General features: G+C 37.2%; 1 protein-coding gene across 1 annotated transcript in view; it reads left to right on the top strand.

The window, feature by feature from the left end:
* The first annotated feature begins 8623 nt into the window (after positions 1 to 8623).
* Positions 8624 to 19576, top strand: part of LOC121427853 — a 45738-nt gene continuing 34785 nt past the window's right edge. Inside the window, exons 1-2 of the mRNA XM_041624426.1 lie at positions 8624 to 8736; positions 9124 to 9422. Of these exons, the coding sequence (XP_041480360.1) occupies positions 8624 to 8736; positions 9124 to 9422 (412 nt within the window). The remainder of the gene's footprint in view (positions 8737 to 9123; positions 9423 to 19576) is intronic.

Genomic DNA, 19576 nt, shown 5'->3' with positions numbered 1-19576 from the left:
ATAGGAAATTACATTCTCGAGTCAAACAAATTTCGTCCATTTTTAGACCAGGTGGCCGCTGAAGAAAGAGAGAGAGAGAAAGACGCAGAGAGAGTAATAGAAATAAGCATACAAATTCGCTGACAATTCATCAACGTAACCCAGTGTTAAGTACATATCAGAACGATGTGCATGCATAAACTGAGTGTATCGCCTTATTGGACAAATGGCGTGCCATAGTACGTTCAGTTCGTTTTTGCACGAAACCGATGCAATAGACACTGTATAATTCTGTTGTTGATAATGTGTACATAGTGAGCAGTATACCATGTGTTCAGATTGACTTATCTTGAAATTTTCTGTTGTAACCTATGTCGTATTTGGTATCAATGGAAAGAGTATTCCAATGCGGTGACATTGATACCACTTTTATTTGTGCGCAGGCAATAGACCGGAAGTAAATGCCATATAAAGAAAGACATTAAAAATGAAGGTTTTGCACAATAATTTGAAGCTGACGTCAGATTTTTGTCAGTTTCTGTTACAAAAGGTTGACGAACGGTTGAAGTATATATCAATACTCATATCAGCCAAGTTAGAAAGAATAAGCTTCAATAATAAGGAAATAAGAGCAAGTTGAAGTTGTGCTGGCAGTAAAGTGCATTTTTGGGTATTTTGCTGATTTTCGGGAGCATTTTTGAGATATTTCGTCAGTTGTAAGGTATATATTTTTTTAAATGGCATGAAAGATCATATCTTGAAGACCCTAAATTCAAAAAAGGGTACGGGTTTGGCCACGCATGACGCAATGAGGAGCATTCAAAGGTAAGCGTTTTTGAAACTTTAGAGGGCGCTATTTCGATGACGGAAGGTCAATGATGCGTGAAAATTCAGTAACTTGTATTTTATGATACCGTTATCAATTCCTGAAAGAATGAGCTCGAAATGAATAAAAACAAGAAAGTTATGGCCATTTTACGATTTTTTTACTTTACATTTCAATAAATATGACGTTTTTGAAGGAAGGCTATTTCGGATTTGAATTTAGGACATAAAGATGGCATTTTGAAGGTCAGGTTATGCGTCGCAGATGATGGAGCAACTCTTTGACTATCTATAGCAATTTGTTAGAAGTCTGTAGCATGCAGGATAATTGAGATATGAAAGAATGAAGAATGGTATGCAAATGGACTTGAAATGGACAAAATGGCGCCTGGATGGTCATGCATGAGTGATTTTGGAAAATGGAAGACGAGAGGCACAACTAGGGATGCTGGACAACATGTCTACCAAATTTGGATGAATTTGGATGAGGGACGGAGTCAGGGTAGAGCTAACAAAACCATGTGTTAAACAAATGGGATTTTGGTGGAAGAAGAAGAAGAAGAAGAAGAAGAAGAAGAAGATTACGGAATAGGAATATGGAACAAGAACAATGCATTGTCGCCATTGGGCGTCAATGCAAAGAAAGAAAAGGAAGGAGAAGAAGAAGAAGAAAAGGAGAAGAAGAAAAAGAAGGAGGAGAAAAAGAAGGAGAAGAAGAAGAAAAAAAGAAAAAAAAAATAGAAGAAGAAAAAAAGAAAAGGAGGAGGGGGAGAAGGAGGAGGAAAGAGGGGACGGCATGGGGAGATTTTCTTGGGTTAAAAGTTAGTGTATTCTGGGGTGGTATTCTGTAACTCTGTCATAACTTTTGTCATAAATTTTGTCATTTCTCTCCGAGATATGACACCGCTATGATTGTCACAAATCGGTATTCTGAACATTGTCTTTTCCCTGTCATATCTCTCAAAGTTCCCACCCATCTTTTCGGAAGCGAGCCAATCAAAATCATCGTTAGTTCCCAGTTGGAGCCCTTCTAGCCAATAGGAAAGCCCCGTGGCAGGTAGGGCGTATCCCCCAAACAGTTGCTGGCATCGCGCAACTACGCGTATATTGATGCGCTTAATTAAAAAGAGAGACAGGGAGCTGCGAAGAATTTTAGAGGAGAAGTATAAAAGTAAGGAAAACAGAGAAAAAAAGGAGGAATAAATATGTAGGGCCTAACTAATTGTAGCATGAAAAAATAATTTTGAAAATTGTCATGGAAGATGAGTGAAACTAATACCACAATCTAATCTAAATAATATAATTGTTTGCTTGACATTCAGTCGGCAGGGTATCGGGATATTTGGTACTAAAAGATATGACAAAATTTATGACTGCTACCCCCCTGTCATAACTTTTGTCATATCTTTTGCTTGTATAATAGGATTACGCGCATTTAAAGCCGCGTATTTTTGCTGCGCGCTAAAGAGAAGAGACAAAATTTATGACAATTTTTGTGACAAAAGTTATGACATCCACCAGAATACCGAATTTGTCATATCTCTGAGATAAGATAAAATATGGAGAAAAGACAATGTTCAGAATACCACCCCTGGACTTTGCCTATCTAGATTTTGATAGTCATGATAAAAGTGAATAAAGACTTCAACTTAAATTTGTATACACAATGGGTTTCTTGGGGTTTCTTGTTCTATACCATGTATACACTCTGTCTGAGTGGTGATGCATGCAGCATGCCGCATCTAATAATAAATCAAGATAAGAACAAAATATGAAATTACAGAAGGAAGAAAACTGTCAACGACAGAAGCCATGGATGTTGTACCATGATGAATTTCAATCAATCTTCTTTTCCCTCTATCCCGATGATGAATACTTCTGTTTTTCTGCATGTCGTTGTGTTGGGACGGAAGAGAGACAGTCTCACTGGTGAAACCACACCAACAAAAGCTATATAATGCGTTATTACGACTGGCGTACCATCGATCGGTTAAGAACATGTTTCGTTGGTGTGACTCTCGTTCTATATACGTGCTGAGATATTCTTCGCCGGCTGTAGAGTGAGATTCTTTTTCGGAGTATTATTTTGAAGTGCACGCATTTCTCATTTTCTCGGGAAGAAAGTTGCCAGGAAAAAGTTAACGATCTCGCATCCACGCAGCATTATTCTACTCGATCTATGTTGATGCACATCGATTCTCAGAGACGTGATATGGTAAGAGTGTCGGGGAGAAGAACAATGGAATACAGAGAGAGAGAGAGAGGGGGGGGGGGGCGGCAAAAAGTAACAAACGTATACACAGCAAATACTGTGGTGTTAACTGGTGTACATAGATGACCTTATCAATTATTTTACACCGGTGTTAAATTGACAGTTTTAGTTTAACACCTATAGGTGTTGTTACAACACCTTTAGTTGTTAAATTTACACTCTTTGGTGTTATGTTCAATCTCTAGGGTGTAATTCTAACGCTTCGGGGTGTGGTCCTCTATTCACATAAATTGAGTTCAGTTTTAACACCCCAGTTCCTACGGTGTAAAAGGGATCCATATTAAATTGAGCAACCAGGGGAGTGTTTCATGAAAGGACTTGTCGGACGTTTTATCCGACAAGTCCTGTTTTATCCAACAGTTACCATAGTAACAGTGCTTCGCAGCCAATCAAAATCAAGGAAAGTTGTCAGGTCTGAAAACTTGTCGGACAGAAATGTTGATGAAACGCTCCCCAGGTATAATTTCCATTTGGCTCATCATCATTTTGCGTGTTTGAATTCACTGAGTAATTTGCATAATTCATGTAAAACATGACGATATTTAAGATTATAATAATTTCGAAAAAAAACAAGGCAGGATCCTTGTCAAAAGAAGAAACAAAAAGGAGACAACATTTTTTTTTTAATCTGAAACATATGTATTTATACATCTATTGTATATTGCTTGTATGTAAATGTTTTTGAGAGAATTTGAAATTAACGAAAAAAATGAAAAATGAAATGACCCCTAGTGTAACATGTGTAATATAGATTTCACGGTACTCCATATATCTTTCTTGGGCAAACTCGACGTTTAAGTGTGAGTTTGGGTTGTCCTTAAATTGCACTTGCCAAGGAATTATACATGGTGTACCGTGAAACCCACTACACTATTCTTCGTCGCCATGACCCCTACTGCAAAAAAACAACAACCGAACAACAAAAACAGAATGCTTAAAGCGAATCTGAATTGAATCGTAGTGAATGGTATGTTTATACATTTGCCTGCTCAAAAAACGTGCTTTTTAAAGGATAATAAGTCATATCCTACTTGGAGAAGCAGGAATATAGAAAGATAAGAATAATTTGATGTATTGCGGTTTTGAGTATATACAGATGACCACTTTCAGAAGACAAACCTCCAAAATCGATGCATATTGTATAGAAAGCTCTTTCTGACCACAAGAAAATGTCGACATATTCCTCACAAAGGACACTTAGCCATATTTACCAGGCAATCTAAATGTCATTGAGAGAAATATTGGACTATTCCATAACCGCCTTTGTCATGGACATCACTCATCAATATTTTTATCCCCGATCTCTTGCAAGCTTGAAAAAACGGTGAGCCATTGTCTTGCCAAACCTTATTTTCATATCATAAAGGCGCCACTCATTTTGCGATTGGGATACAATTTCACGTGATGAATTGGCTTTGTATCAAACAGAACAACCTGCTTGTTCGTGTCATTAAGGAATTTCATAAAACAGACGTCCTTAAGGATGTAATATTGAAAAATATTGTCTGCTCTGGAGAGTGGAATATTTTTGTTCATGGAAGTACGGTTTAGAATGATGATGGGTTGAGCGGGCGCCCAACATGCCAGTGCTGTGTAATGGAAATCAGACGATTGCATGGATTTCCATCAAGATACGTATGTGGATATGTTAAGGGGAGAGGACCTGGAATAGAAATGATGAAATGAGGCGAACTTTAGATGGATGGTCATGAAAATGGATGAAAGGGAGAATGAAAAGTGATAGAGAGAGGGAGAGATAGAGATAGGGGAATAAAAAAAGAGATAAGGTGGATAGAATTTAAAGGGGGGGGGAGAGAAACGAGATAAAGAGAGCCTAGTGGCGGGAGAGTTGAGAGGAACATAGAGGCAGATGGTTGTGATAAAACAGATATTTTTGCTGAGAGAAATTATGTAAGAATAAGATTGATAGACTGGCAGTTAGATACTACCACTACTACTACTACTACTACTCCTCCTCCTCCTCCTCCTCCTTCTCCTACTACTACTACTACTACTACTACTACTACTACTACTACTACTACCACTACTACTACTACTACTACTACTACTACCACTACCACTATACCACCACTACTACTACTACTACTACTACTACTACTACTACTACTACTACTACTACTACTACTACTACTACTACTACTACTACTACTACTACTTCTACTACTACTATTACTACTACTACTACTGCTACTACTACTACTACTACTACTACTACCACTACTACTACTATTACTACTACTCCTACTACTACTACTACTACTACTGCTACTACTACTACTAGTAATAATAATACTATATACTACTGCCACCATTAATTTTACAACTAATAAGACACTGCACTAACCGCAATAAGCAAGATGTAGCATTCTTGTGTGGCTGAATATCTTAGGATATGGGTGTTTTCGCATTCTAAGGCGTATATAGCTAGAGCTGAAGTGTGCTGAATTCTGTTATCACACAACATCTTAATAAGAACTTAATGTCCTCACTGTTTATCACACTCCTTAACGAGGGGTAATTAACGATAAGGATATAAGACACATGTGCTTAATTGCATTCTCGCTTGCAAGGTTGAATTATATCGTTATGCAGACATGGTGCTGATGATCTCACAATGAGAACTGAACCTTTCTTAATAATACTAATAGTTATAATACTAATAATCATATAATGATAATAATAATTATAATAATGATAATAAAGATGATAATGATAATTATGATAACATCATAATAATGACAATGATAATAACAATAATTATTATAACAATAATGATAATGTAAAAATACTCATGATGATAATGATGATGGAAATGATAACAGTTATGACAAGGATGATGCTGAAAATAGACATCGTGTTAATAGAATAAAACAGGAAAATCAAAAAGAGGAAGCGAAAACCAAATCAATACGAAACCCCATCATCTAAAAAGATCACTAAATGCTTACAAAAACAGTAACTAATAAAAAAAGATATATAGGCCTAGATAAGACGTGACGTATAGAAATTGAATTTTATCCCGAAAATGAAAAGGTATATGAGTTTGGTCGAATTTATGCTAATTCTATCCTATTGAAATGTCACCGAGCAGGCGACATGTCAACGCACGGTGAAATACTTGTTTACCATTTTTCGTGGCATCTGTATCTTTCACGTGACCTTTCGCGCCATTTCTTGGGGTACGCTGTCTTCTTTGATATTGTAGCATGGATCAATCTACGGCCGAAAAACACCCTCATCACTCATGAGATTTCCTCCCTAGAAGATGGGTGTGGATCCAGGGGGCACAAGGGGCAAAATGGGGACAAATCCCCTCAGAAACACCCCCTTCTTGCCCCAAATTCATGAAATTGTACGAAGAGTCTCCGTTTCTGATCCGCCCCTGAATTATTTTCTGTGTCTGTCATGATTGTTATTGCTTCCCAAGGGGGAAATTTTGCCGCGTTTTAGGGAGGGGTATTTTAAACACCCCCCATCTTGCCCCAAACTACGAAGAGTCTCCGTTTCTGATCCGCCCCCCGAATTTTTCTTTGTTATTATTTTCTTTGCCTGTCATGATTGTTATTGCTTCTCAAGGGGGAAATTTTGCCGCGTTTTAGGGAGGGGGATTTTAAATTCGTAAAAATAAAGGATTGGCCCTTTTTAGTCTCGTTTCTAATGCTTATCTGAAAAAAAAATAATCTGAAAAGATCGAAAACGCCCCACCCCCTTACTCATGACATCCTTGATCTACCCCTGCATAGAACCCTAATGGATTCTGGTATCCTAGGCTACATGAAAGTGAGAAAAGGGTGAATTTTCATGGAATAAGATGAGACCTATATAGCCTAGCATGGTTCCTGGATTGTGATTAACCTCATTTTGAAGCCAAAATTCGTGAACGCTTTCACGCATGGTCGCAGTCACATCTCGGCTATACGGTATCGATCATTGAAAAAAGTTGAATGGAGGAAATCGAACACCGCTATAATACATGATAATAATTATGTTAATATAATTTCTCTATAATGGGGTGTATCTTTAGTTTGAAAGCGGGGGAGGGGAGGAGGGGGGGAGGTGAATATGCAAAAATCACTATCTCATGGTAATTATACGTTGTTTTTTTTTTGAAGTCGCTGTCCATGCATACCTCTTCCACTCCCCTTCTTCGGTAGTTCAATTTCTTCATCGATCATTGTTTTATCATCATCAACATCATCATCATTATTATTACTATTATCATCATTTTATTTGTATTTTCATTATTATTATTCAAAATTTCTTTAAGTTAATGACAAACTTTGTAGTCACACATTTTATGCAATATACCAATCCATTCAAATTGGGTTTTCGTGCTGTATATAGTTGTAGAAATCGCTGAAATTTTTGGGGTTGTACCAGAATTTACAGAATATCATTATTTGACATTCCTACGTGCATTTTCTTTTACAATCAACACCCAGTGTTTCTCACATAGGCATCGAGGGACACATCCATAAAATCGTCGTTTAATTCAAAGAAACACGCCATATTGAACTTCACTTTTAATATACTTGACCGCACTGTGAGGAAATGCTTATATATTTCAAAGATTCACTTGATGTGAACTCAAGAGAAAATGTAGGGAAGAACACGCAATAGAGTAATGAGCAAAAATTTTTAAAGGCAGAAATAACGCATGGGCCAACATTTATTAAAGGCTACGAGAGAACGGTGTGAGCTAGCAAAAATGTTGACTTTTTATGCAAAAATACCATGTTCTGATAGATTTCGACATAATAGGCCATATTCAGAAAATTATGTCTTTTTTTACCCCTTTTCGTTTCCTACCCTCCCCATTTTCTCTGCCATAAGAATATTTTGGGGGTCCATGGCCCCAGACTTTGCATCATGTACGCCAGTGAGATTGTTAAAATGAAGAGAAAAGCATAAGAAGTGGGCACAATGGTTAATTAAAGTGAATCAAATCCTTAGTATGGGAAATTAAAAGCTGATATAACTTTTGGCATATGAATTCAGATGATGCTTTTAACAAGCACTCTCATAAAAAAGGGGCATGCGTGTTCTTTTTCTCTGGAGATGTGTTGAGCTTGTACAGATGGTTTTTAAGAGGAAGAAAAGTTGGAGCCCTAATGCTAAGTTCACACCAACGGCGAATGCCGCGCTTTAAATCGGCGATCAATTCGGCGTCATTTTTTTTCAACTTTTAAAAAATCTCACGATCTCATCAGATATGTTATGCTCTGATAAGCTCTGATGCGCTCTGATACAAAGTTCGTTCCCGCTTGTGCGACAAATTATTTCCCGAATAGCTACGGCTTCTCACGCTATGATGCCGATTGATCAGGATTTATTACGCTTTAAATCACGCTTTGATATGCTTTATTACTCTTTGATAAGCTTTGATGCGCTTATCACGCTTTAAATAACGCTCTGATACGATTATCAAGATCTCTTGTGCATTGATAGGGTCTGTCAAGCTCTGTTACGCAATGACGAAATTCGAGATTCTGATTGCATCCCGACTCTGATCCAGAGTATATAAAGATGCAGCAGATACACGACATCATTTCATCTTTGGCAGAAGAACGAGATGTGGAAGTTCAATATATACCAGACTATGAACCATCCTATGATGTAGACATGACCTTTGTCTCCCTGTATATAACTACATGATAGCCCTCTAGGCAGAGGAGAAAGAACAGCAACGACAAGAGGAGATTGAACTACCAGCAGGAGGGAGAAGACCATTCATCAGGTGCTGCTGGACCATGCAGGCCATGGCTCACTGAAGAAAGAAGACAGCAGTATATGGCCAGTACACTATCCTCTTAGACACACAACCGCGGTTAGAGGACCCTTTTGCCTTCACAACGTTCACCAGAGTAACCCCTGAGGTGTTCGATGAGATCCTTGCGAGAGTTGCACCAGTCATCCAGAAGCGACTAAGAGACTAACTGCAGGCACCCTTTGTCCGCTGGCCTGGCAATCACCTTGAGACATCTGGCCACTGGGGACAACTACAGATCACTGGCATATGGTTTCAGATGTGGTATCTCAACCATATCAGAGTTGATTCCAGGAGTGTGCAGGGCCATTGCAGAGGCATATAAAGATGAGGTCTTCAACATACCTACCACCCCTGGAGCATGGAGCACCCTTGCCCAGCAGTTTGAACAGAGATGGAATATCCCCCATGCAATTGGTACATTGGATGGAAAGCACACAGCCATTAAGAAGCCAGCAATCACAGACAGTCTCTACCACAACTATAAGGGCTTCTTCTCTATACCACTGCTGGCATTGGTAGATGCAGAGTACAAGTTCATCTGGATTGAGCTGGGAGGTAAATGACACATGTCTCACTCTGAGCTTTTCGAATGCCTAGAAGATGGGTCCATAGGGCTGCCCCCATCATGCCCCTCCCTGGAGAAAATCAGCTTGATACCCCTACTTCATCCAGGGTGACGATGTTTTTGCCCTGAAGAGCTACATGATGAAGCCATACAGCAGAAGAGGGATGACAGATGAACAGAGGATCTGCAACTACAGGATCTCAAGGGGGAGAAGAGTGGTGGAGAATGCCTTTGGCATCATGACCAACAGGTTCCGGTGCCTGTTGTGAACACTGGAACAGAAGGTAGATAACATCAGAGATTTGGTGGAGACTGCTGTGGTGCTCCACAACCAGCTGAGGAAGAGGGTGGCGCTGGCAGCCAATGCGGTGGACCACGAAGATGAAGAGCACAGCTTCGTACTAGGGGCCAGGGGAGGGGGGCCTCACTGGGAAGATGTTCCGCAACCACCTGCAAGGGGGAACCTCGCCACTGTGGATGCCAGACACCAGAGAGATCATCTCAGAGAATACTCTCCAGTGGGTGCTATCGACTGGCAACAAAAAATGGCTGGGGTGGTACTTCCTGATTGAGTCAAGAAAGGAGTGGCTCAGATATCGTCAGAAGCAAATGATGAAGATAAAGACTTTTGTGTCTGGGAATAAGAACATACTCCCATATGCACATTCGTTTTTTTTTAATACAAGTTTGAAATAATTTTTGTATTGTGTGTACTTGTGAAGATTTTAATATTATTATTGATGTTAATGTTGTTGTTATGTATTTCATCTGCTTGTAAAAATATGAATACAGACTTTATTGATTTCTTACCCATTAAATATAAAAAAAATACTACTATTGTACATCAGGAGTGAAAATTTAAAGGAATCAAGTTGCAGAATTCGAAATTTAGACATGTGCGATTAAAGACTTTTAAAATACGCATTTTGTGTTAAATTGATTATTACAAATTATTTCAAATTGATTTTCTTACTAATTAAAAAATTAGAAAATCAATTTTATAAAAGAGAACATAAAACAAAGAAAATAAAATATAAAACATTATTGAATTAAAAAATGAAATATAATTAAAAAAAAATAAATAGAAAAAAACTTTGTGGAAAACTTCAAGTTTTAAAGAGTTTTTCTATTTATTTATTTTTTATTCTATTGCCTTTTCTATTTTATCATGTTTTATACAGGGTGTCCCATTAAAAAATGCCCGATACACTTCTGGTCGTTTTTTTTTCATTATTTTTTGTTTCATTGAAAAGACCAACTCTTCATTTAGTAATTGATCCAAAAATACCCAAATCACATTCAGTGGTTTTTGTGTTATAAGTACTTCTTGCAAAGGTCTGTAACCGGTAAAAATCAGGCTGAACGAATCCTTAACTGTAGGGCCTATGGGCAAAGTATCAAAAGTGGGGTCACCGCTTTGAACCAAGCTCTCTTAAACTCTGTTAAGCTTTCCTACGACTTTGATAAGCTTTGTGACGGCTTGATAAGCTTTAATACGCTCTCCCCGCTTTTCTCAATCCGTGACAGATCGCCTCAAATTTTTAAACAGTTTAAAAAAATTTGGCGCTCGTGCCGAATGTCCCGAATTGCTCAAAGCTTTCTCATGCTCTATTACGGTCTTTACGCTTTAATTAAGCTTTGTTACGCTTTGCCACCGCTTTGCACGCCGCTTTAAAGCGCCATCAAAGCGGCGTTGGTGTGAACCTAGCATAAATGGCACGGATGTACTTCGCGCTCAGGCTTTCGATGAGTAATGGCAAGAATATTGGAAATGACGCCATAATCCCACACAATGGCGAAAAATGAAAGGTTTCAGCACTTAGCAGCAAGCCAGCAACACCCAAGAACCATTTCGACATTCATCGATCAAAACCAAGCATGATATTTGAAACAGAACGAAAGTATCTTAGCCAAAAAGGGCGAACAGTCGGCTTTCATGATTTTGTGTTCAGGAGATCCATGCATTCTTGTCGGAAAAAAGGCCCTCTCAGTGCCACGGCTGTTCAAGAGTCTTTCTGGTTTATATTCTGGTATAACCATCATCACGATTCAAAACTCATTTATTCAGGACGAACCAACTAACTATAACAAATCTCTCGGATGCCGGTTCGGATGGTAACAATAAGCTTTGTATCCGAGAAGTTATACTGCAAAAACTCCGTTGTTGATTTAACACCAGCCCGGATTGAAACAACACCAGTTTGGAATCAAACCGATGCTGTTTTAATACTTATTTACGTTTTATAAACACCCATCTGGTGTTAGACCAAAACGAAACTGATGTTGTTTAACACTTCTCTGGTGTTAACATAAATAGATTCCGGGCTGGTGTTAAATCGACACCAGAGTTTTTGCAGTGCAATAGCAACGTTTCGCTCCATGGCGCACGACGTTTTCATGAACATAGAGGATGTATTGTCAATTACCCCTTCATGACAATGATCAACCAAGAGGTCTTTGCCCAAAATTGGTGAATTAAAACAACAAGTTCATCCTTGTCTCAGGGAAACGACATACTTGCAATTGTTTTGCAGCTCCAAAACTTAGGAAGAAACTACTGTCCCGGTTCAAAAATTTTCGACAAAGACATCCCAGCTGTTTTTTGTCATTGCCGGGCATTTTCAATACATTTACATCGTTCTTGAACTATCCGTACATAGCGCAGCGAAAACTCCCTTATTTCATGAAAGAATTTTTACTCAGTCTTTCATTTCAGATGGTGTGTACGCGAGGGGAGAAAAGTTTTCGAATGAGCCAGCTTCACGGCTGACGAAACATTAGCATGAAAACGGGCACCTAAATGAGAGCAATGAATCAATATTTACGTGACTGCTTTAATGGGGGAATGGGACAAACACGCACCACGCCAGAGGTAGAGGAATGGAAAACGAGATGGAGAATGGAAGAAAATGTAAATATAGAACACGAATATATACACGTATGAGAGAGAGAGAGAGAGGGAGGGAAAAAACTTACACAAAAAACATGTATGGTGGGAAAAGTCAACATACTTTCGTTTCTTCAGGCCGTTATCAATACCTTTTTTTTACTATGAATGAATGTAAAAATACGAACACGGTTTCTTTTTCAAAGTTTGTTTTCAAACCAAAAACCAAAAAGTAAAAGGAAATAAAAACAGAAATGATAAGAGAGAAAATTGAATTGGAGAAGTTAATGTAAATTGTGCGTTCGGAAAAAGAATAAAGAAAACGCAATTCTTTCTTTTAAAATATATACATACCCCATATCCCTCCCAAAAATATAGAACTCAATTTCAGTAGCTAATGCTTGATGTCAAATGGACAATGTGCCGTAATCTATATTTTTTTTATTAATAATAATAATAATTATATAAACATATTTACCCAGAGAAGCCGCTTCAGTTCCGAAAACTGTTCTCCCAGCGAGCCCTGCTATTATTATTACCCCGGCTTTAGCTGGGCTGCCTATAGGCGCTCAAAGCATTCAAGGAATTTCTTCCTACCGGGTACCCATTCATCTCACCTGGGTTGAGTGCAGCACAGTGTGGATAAATTTCTTGCTGAAGGAAATTACGCTATGGCTGGGATTCGAACCCACGACCCTCTTTTTCAAAGTCCAAAGACTAATCCACCGGGCCACAACGCTCCACACCAAAATATAGACGGGGAAAAGGGAATCATTGGAAATAATGCAAATGATTATTCTGACAAAGATGTGGTGAAATAAATAGAAAATTTAAAGCACAATTATAATGATTTGAAAATGAATGAAAATTAAACATCAAGGTGGAAAGTGGTCAAATAACAATGTCTAATAACGTTCATTGTTCAAGACTTTCGGATGGACTTATAGATCTTACATTCCCATATCATTCCAATAACTCAATTAATATCTAGTAGTGACATTGTATAAGTTTAAAGTAAATTTAATCTCTCAATCCCTTTTAAAACATTGATTGCACAAAAATTAATTACTAAATAGGGACCAAGCAACAATCGATGGGGATAAAGGATTAGATTCAAACAATTTTGGTCACATTGAAGCCATTTTTAGAAAGCTTGCAACCTTTTTTTTATTTAGAGGCTGATACCAATTACGAGTCTTCCTTTAATATCTTGAAGTTGAGATGACTTTCGCCTCTCACGATCCGCCTATTACATTACAACGATTGTGTCAACACTCCTCGATCGAATGGTATCGATTCCTGCGAACGGACGAATGTAAACGTGGCCCAGATATACACCCTTTTATACTCGGGATACACACACAAAAAGACGGCGAGTGAGGACAGGAGACGTAGGAATTGCCATGGAAAGATCAAAGATCTGTTGGGAAGGATATCACCAAAAAAGCGCAAATGGGGAGAAACCTAATCTTCGACGTTCTGTCATGCGATTTAACCTTCTGTAAAGTGCTCTGCCTTGGAATAAAAAAAAAAGATACGCCATTTTGTGTTTCTCTTTGAGTGACTCTTGTAGATGGGTTTGATAGAGGGGGGTTTGAGAAAAACAAACCGCTGCTAGCGTCGAAATTGCGCGCCTCTAACGTTCGCCAAAGCACTAACCTTTGAGGATCCCACTATACTTTCAGAGTGAGCTGTAATAATAATAATTGACAACATTTATATAGCGCTTATCACAAAGAATGTCTCTAAGCGCTTAAGGAAAATAAATAGGAAGACAAGAAATTTCAGCTAAAATTAAATTATACATGTTGACAGTTGAAAGTAGACAGTTGAAGCGGCATATGCTAAGGACGATCTATTTAACAAAAAGGTGAGTTTTTAACATAGATTTGAATTTGTCAGTTGAGTCTGCTTGTTTTATGCTTTGAGGTAGGTTGTTCCAAAGTTGAGGGGATGCTGAACAAAAAGATCGGGAACCATAAGACTGGGTGTTGATGGCAGTGAAACCTTTGAGGGTGGATTGTACCTTTTTGGAGTGAAAATGTCTTTAAAAATGCACCGTTCACTCCAGAAAAGATATAATGCACTCTACTAAAGCCTTACAGCTCATCCAATGTGATTTGGTCCCTAGTATCACTCCACGAGGAGTATGATTACGGACTAGAATAGCAATTTTGCATTTAGAGAATAATTATTCTTGATTTGCCCCCAACAGTTTACATGCTCATTAATTCCTTGGATTTATCCATACCTAACCATTAATCTTTTAAGTGCTTTTTCTCATATAAATATTTAGCAAGACTCTATCCCGGCAAGCTAATTCTAAATCATTACATCTTGATGATTATAGCTGCATTATAGGCATGTCAGGATAATGATATTCAATGCATAAAATTTCACCTTAATATAAATCGAAATTTTGTTTTTGAAACACTGTTATGACTCGTATTTTATTCGCCATGTTTGTAGCATTTGGTTGAGCCTATTTGGTTGAAGAAACCTTCGCTCATATTATGCGTGTAAGTTGTTGATTTTGAAGATCAATTTTACAAGAATGATGTGAAATAAAAGGTCATCCCTTTTTATTTCCTTTAAATTAGTTAAATGATACATTTATTAAAACTTGGGTGGTTTCACTAAGTTTTGCAAAGCTATATATGATTTCAAGCACGCCTGGGGAGTGAAAATGATATTGCAACCTAGAAGTTTTTGTTTCCAGGCTGTGTAATAAAAATAAAATCAGCGTGACTGCATTCATCAATAATTTCATCTAAACGTTGGAACCCCTAACAAAAAAAAATGTATTATTATTCTTATTGATATATTATTATTATTATCATTATTACTGTTGTTATTATTGAGGACACCCTGATTTGCGCAGGATGATAATACTGTAATCCATATCCTCGTAGCCGTTAAATAAACCCATACAAGCCCCTAAATGTTATTCATATTTGGTCCCTTCGTAACTCCGGGGCACAACTAGAAACACTCGGCAATGCATAACTCAATTATTATGCATCAAGCGTATTCTCGTTGGAGGTGTAAATACATTTTAATGGAGATGTGTTTTTTTTGTTCCATAGGCCTATTGATATTCAGTGTCAGTGTTTGAATAACCACGTAGTATTAATGTAACTGTTATTTTTAGCGGAGTAAAAACAACTTCAAGAGAGTATAGCAAAGTGGCCGTAACTATTTTTTTTTCGTGGCACAGTACTTTGGAATCTTCTGCCGGTTCATCTGAAAACATCTTCTTCATTTAGTATTTTCAAATGTAACTTTGGAAATTTATAAATAATAATTAAACCTGCGTGTAAATAGTTTTTTTTTTATATAATATAAATCATACCACTTGCGTAATATGTCTTTGTAATGTTTTGTAATTATTGTTTTGCAACTTTTGATATTGTCAATAATTGTTATTATTTTAAAGTAAGTTGGGTCGGCCACATTATAAGAAAATTTTCTCCTTTCTGTCTGCTTCCCTCTCAATGCTTTTTTGTTATATCTTTGATGTTACATTCTTGAAAAAACCCTGATTTGACAGAAAAAACAGAAGATTTTGAGGAAAGCAATAGCAGGATCATTCTGTAAATTCATAAAACAGGAATTTTCTGCAATTTAACAGAACAGGTCTGTTTCAAAAGGGGGAAAGGCTGTTTTATTTAAGGAAATTTGTAAGATTCCATAAACTAGATACCAATTTCCTGTAAGATTACGCAATCTGGTAAGATTACAGGTGTTCTCGAGACTCTGCTGCAGGAACTTCTTTTATTTTAAGGATAATTTTTTTACAGTGTATGTATGTTTTGTTCCTCATGTATTTTATCAAATGTTGATTTTATGCAGAGAAAAAATTAATTTGTATTCGATTGAATTCTTTCACGAGAAAAAAAAACACACTCTACAAAATATTGGGTAAGAATGCTCCATGAGGGAAACCAACATTGGGCATTTCTTTTGGGCATTTTTATTTATCCAGTGTGAGGAAAATTTTTCCCAGTAGTAATTGTAATTGCTGCTTATTTTTTTAACCTTCCTGGACAATATGCTTCCCGCATTGAATAAAATACTGCCCCATATTGGTTTGACATACGCACCCTCGTGCTGGTTAGTATTTTTACCCACTATTTTTTACAGTGTAATACTAGGGATGAGGACAAACCAAAAGATAAAAGCGAAAAAAAAATAAGCAGAAACCCAAAGGCATAATAAAGGGAAATATTTAAAGAAATTGTTGATTTTCTAGAGAACATTGTTACGTTTAGCTTATAAAAAACTCTGTGATTATTGTAAAGTATATCATCTCGTATGAAGTATGATATTTATATAATATTGGATGGCCTTGAGGTTAATACAAGGAAATATTGGACGAGCTTTGCATAAATATTGGACGAGTCGAAGACGAGTCCAATATTTTGCAAAGCGAGTCCTATATTTCCTTGTATTGACCGAAAAATGGGACATCCAGTATTATGATTATTATTCATACAGAGAATTTTAGCAAATTATTTATTTTGGGATATCTCTGTTTCCTTAACCAATCACAGTGCAGTTTACAAACTTCGGGGTTTCCCCTTCTAGTCGTCCAATATTTTCAATATTGTGTCACCTCGGAAAAAATATTAGGCGAGTTCAACAAACTTTTTAAGTGGGTCGAGTGCATCAACAAAATAACACTTGTATTTGGGCTCTAAAATTGTCTGTATGAATACCGATCTTCAATAATCTCTCTTTTATACACTTCTGAAAATTACTGCAGATGTTCTTATAGGTATTTGCATTCTAATTATATCCAAACTATAATTCATATACTTATCTATGAAATTCAGCCTGACGTGATAGGCATTAGAAAGCATTGCAATGGTTTTTAGCCAAGGATTATTGAGATAAGATAAGATACATCTTTTGGGTGGGGGAGATGGTAGGGGGCAAGAATATGAAAAAAATGAGGGTTTAACGTCAGTGAGAGAGTGAAGCAATTGATCTTTTTATAATATTTTATTTTTTCATTTTTTCAATCATTTTTTCATTCTATATTATTCAATTTTTCTGTTTATCCATTCATTTAATTTTTGTTGTATTATTATCATTATCATTCTTATTATTATTACCTAATTTTTTTTTTTTGGGGGGGGGCTAACGGTGACCTTTATTGTCTGCGGTCATGCAGCTGTGAGATGTTAAATATCATGCTCTGAAAGCAGACTAGTTAGAAAGACTATAAATCGAGAGCTAGTTTGGGTGAAATCAATGTCTTTTTTCATGTTGTATTCTAGCCAGAAATATTTTTTCTTGCCAAGGTTGACAAGAAGATTATCAAATAATGGACTTGGCATGCTATAAATATAGCAATTACACCCCATGTACTGAACCCCCTTCCATATAGTAATCTTATCTAATTTGTTCTCAAAGTGTATAGGAAACAATATGCATTGTCAAGAAATGCATCTAAATGAAGTCTTGACGAAAGAAGAGGCGGTCGGATTTCGAAAGCGCATCGAAGAAAAGAGACGAAAAGGGGTTAACAGACAGAATTAATTCAATGGGTTCTAACTTACTGCAAGGTGATATGTCATGGACACACAGATGATGCTGAAATGTGGGGTGTATTGATATGGAGTAGCTTGAATAATCATCTCGAAGTTTTACAGATTCTTTAAATGTAAATTTCAAAATCCTTCGGTTATTGTCAGCATTTGTCAGAGCTAAAAAGTTGGATAGTTGGATCTCATCATGAAGTTGCCAAATAGATCTTCTGGTTTGATGTTCGATGGTCGAATGATAGACATAAGTTTTGATGAACCGACATTGAAGCTACTAACGTTAGTAACTCCGTGGACCGACAGAACGAATCCAGACTAGGGTTCGAATGACGGGGGGGATGACGTCTATGGAGTTACCTGTCTTGGCGCCAATTTAAACGGGTGCGGAAAAGTTCCACTGGCTAATTAATTACGATTCCTGACTACATTATAAAAACTGGCATTCGAAACCCGTCCACAACACTCGATTATCTACAGTAAAATTTCCATTAGATATATTTTGGCTTGAATGAGGAAGCTTTTCATAGCCTATTTTCATATTTCCCTTGCCTTTGACTCCCTGCATTGAATGAATATAGGATATCTTGTTTCACTTTTAGATAGTGAGGTTATTTTTTTTCCAGGATGCTAGAAAAGCATAATAATGTAATGAAGCCGAAATCTTAGTCTTTTTTCTAGTCTACAATAATAGTTTACTATTTTCATCCTTGGATGTCTTTGGATAGGTCTAGGGATATTCCAAAATGAGTGGTAATTATTATTCATATTAGTTAAGAGGGTATTATTTAAGTCCATTAATGCATGTTCTCATGAATGTCCTACCCTTGATATTCTGTTATTGTCCAAGTGTGAATCATCCACGTGTTTGTATGTGGGGGAACATCTTATTCAAGAACTAATGTTGTAGTCCTTTTTTGGCATTTGTCCCTTATTCGGCGTTGTAATAAATTTACATACATGTACGTAGTGGAAATACAAATTTTCGAGTAATCATTATGTGCTACCTGTAAGACGAAAATTATTGAGTTCATATTCCGGTGTAGGGATTACAGGATTCCTGTGTATTAATAGGAATTACATTTCACATTCTGGTGAGCGGCTGCCCTTCGCTCCCGGCCTAATTGTTCCATCATCCCAGTCCAAATGAATTCTAATTTCTTCAACGGTACCGAACTTTGTGCAACCACATGGAACGGTTAGCCAGCGTGGAAAGTCGGAAGCCAGGAAATCAACTTTCGCCTGCGACAAACATCATCAAAAAAAAGATGAAAGATGAAGGTAGAAAGGGTAAGAGCATCCGAGAGCTTCCATAATTAAATCTTGTTTCCAATTCGAGTGCAGAACGGTCAGGAGCGTAGACGGATGTAGCTCCGCAGCGCACATTATGATAGTGATTACTACTGCGTACATGCCTGCGTTACATAAACTACAAACATATAGGAGTTGTATGATTAATGTAACGCAAAAGTTCAAATAGAAAAGCAAATTACATTCATACGAAAAGAAGAATTGATTCATTAAAACGAATTTATTTTCTCTCATCCAAAATAATTGGTAGGCCTATGTATGCCTTTGCATAGTAGCCATCATTACACAAACAAACCCTCACCTTAAAATGTAGAAAATATATGATAAAAAGAGGTTGGACTGTCATTGAATTTGATCCCTAAGTTTCCTCCACGTAGGAGACCTGAAAAGGGGAAGAGCA

Source organism: Lytechinus variegatus, chromosome 14 (assembly GCF_018143015.1).
Source record: "Lytechinus variegatus isolate NC3 chromosome 14, Lvar_3.0, whole genome shotgun sequence".
Lineage (NCBI taxonomy): Eukaryota > Metazoa > Echinodermata > Echinoidea > Temnopleuroida > Toxopneustidae > Lytechinus > Lytechinus variegatus.
Note: the sequence above shows the minus strand (reverse complement) of the source record. Positions and strands in the feature narration are given on the sequence as shown.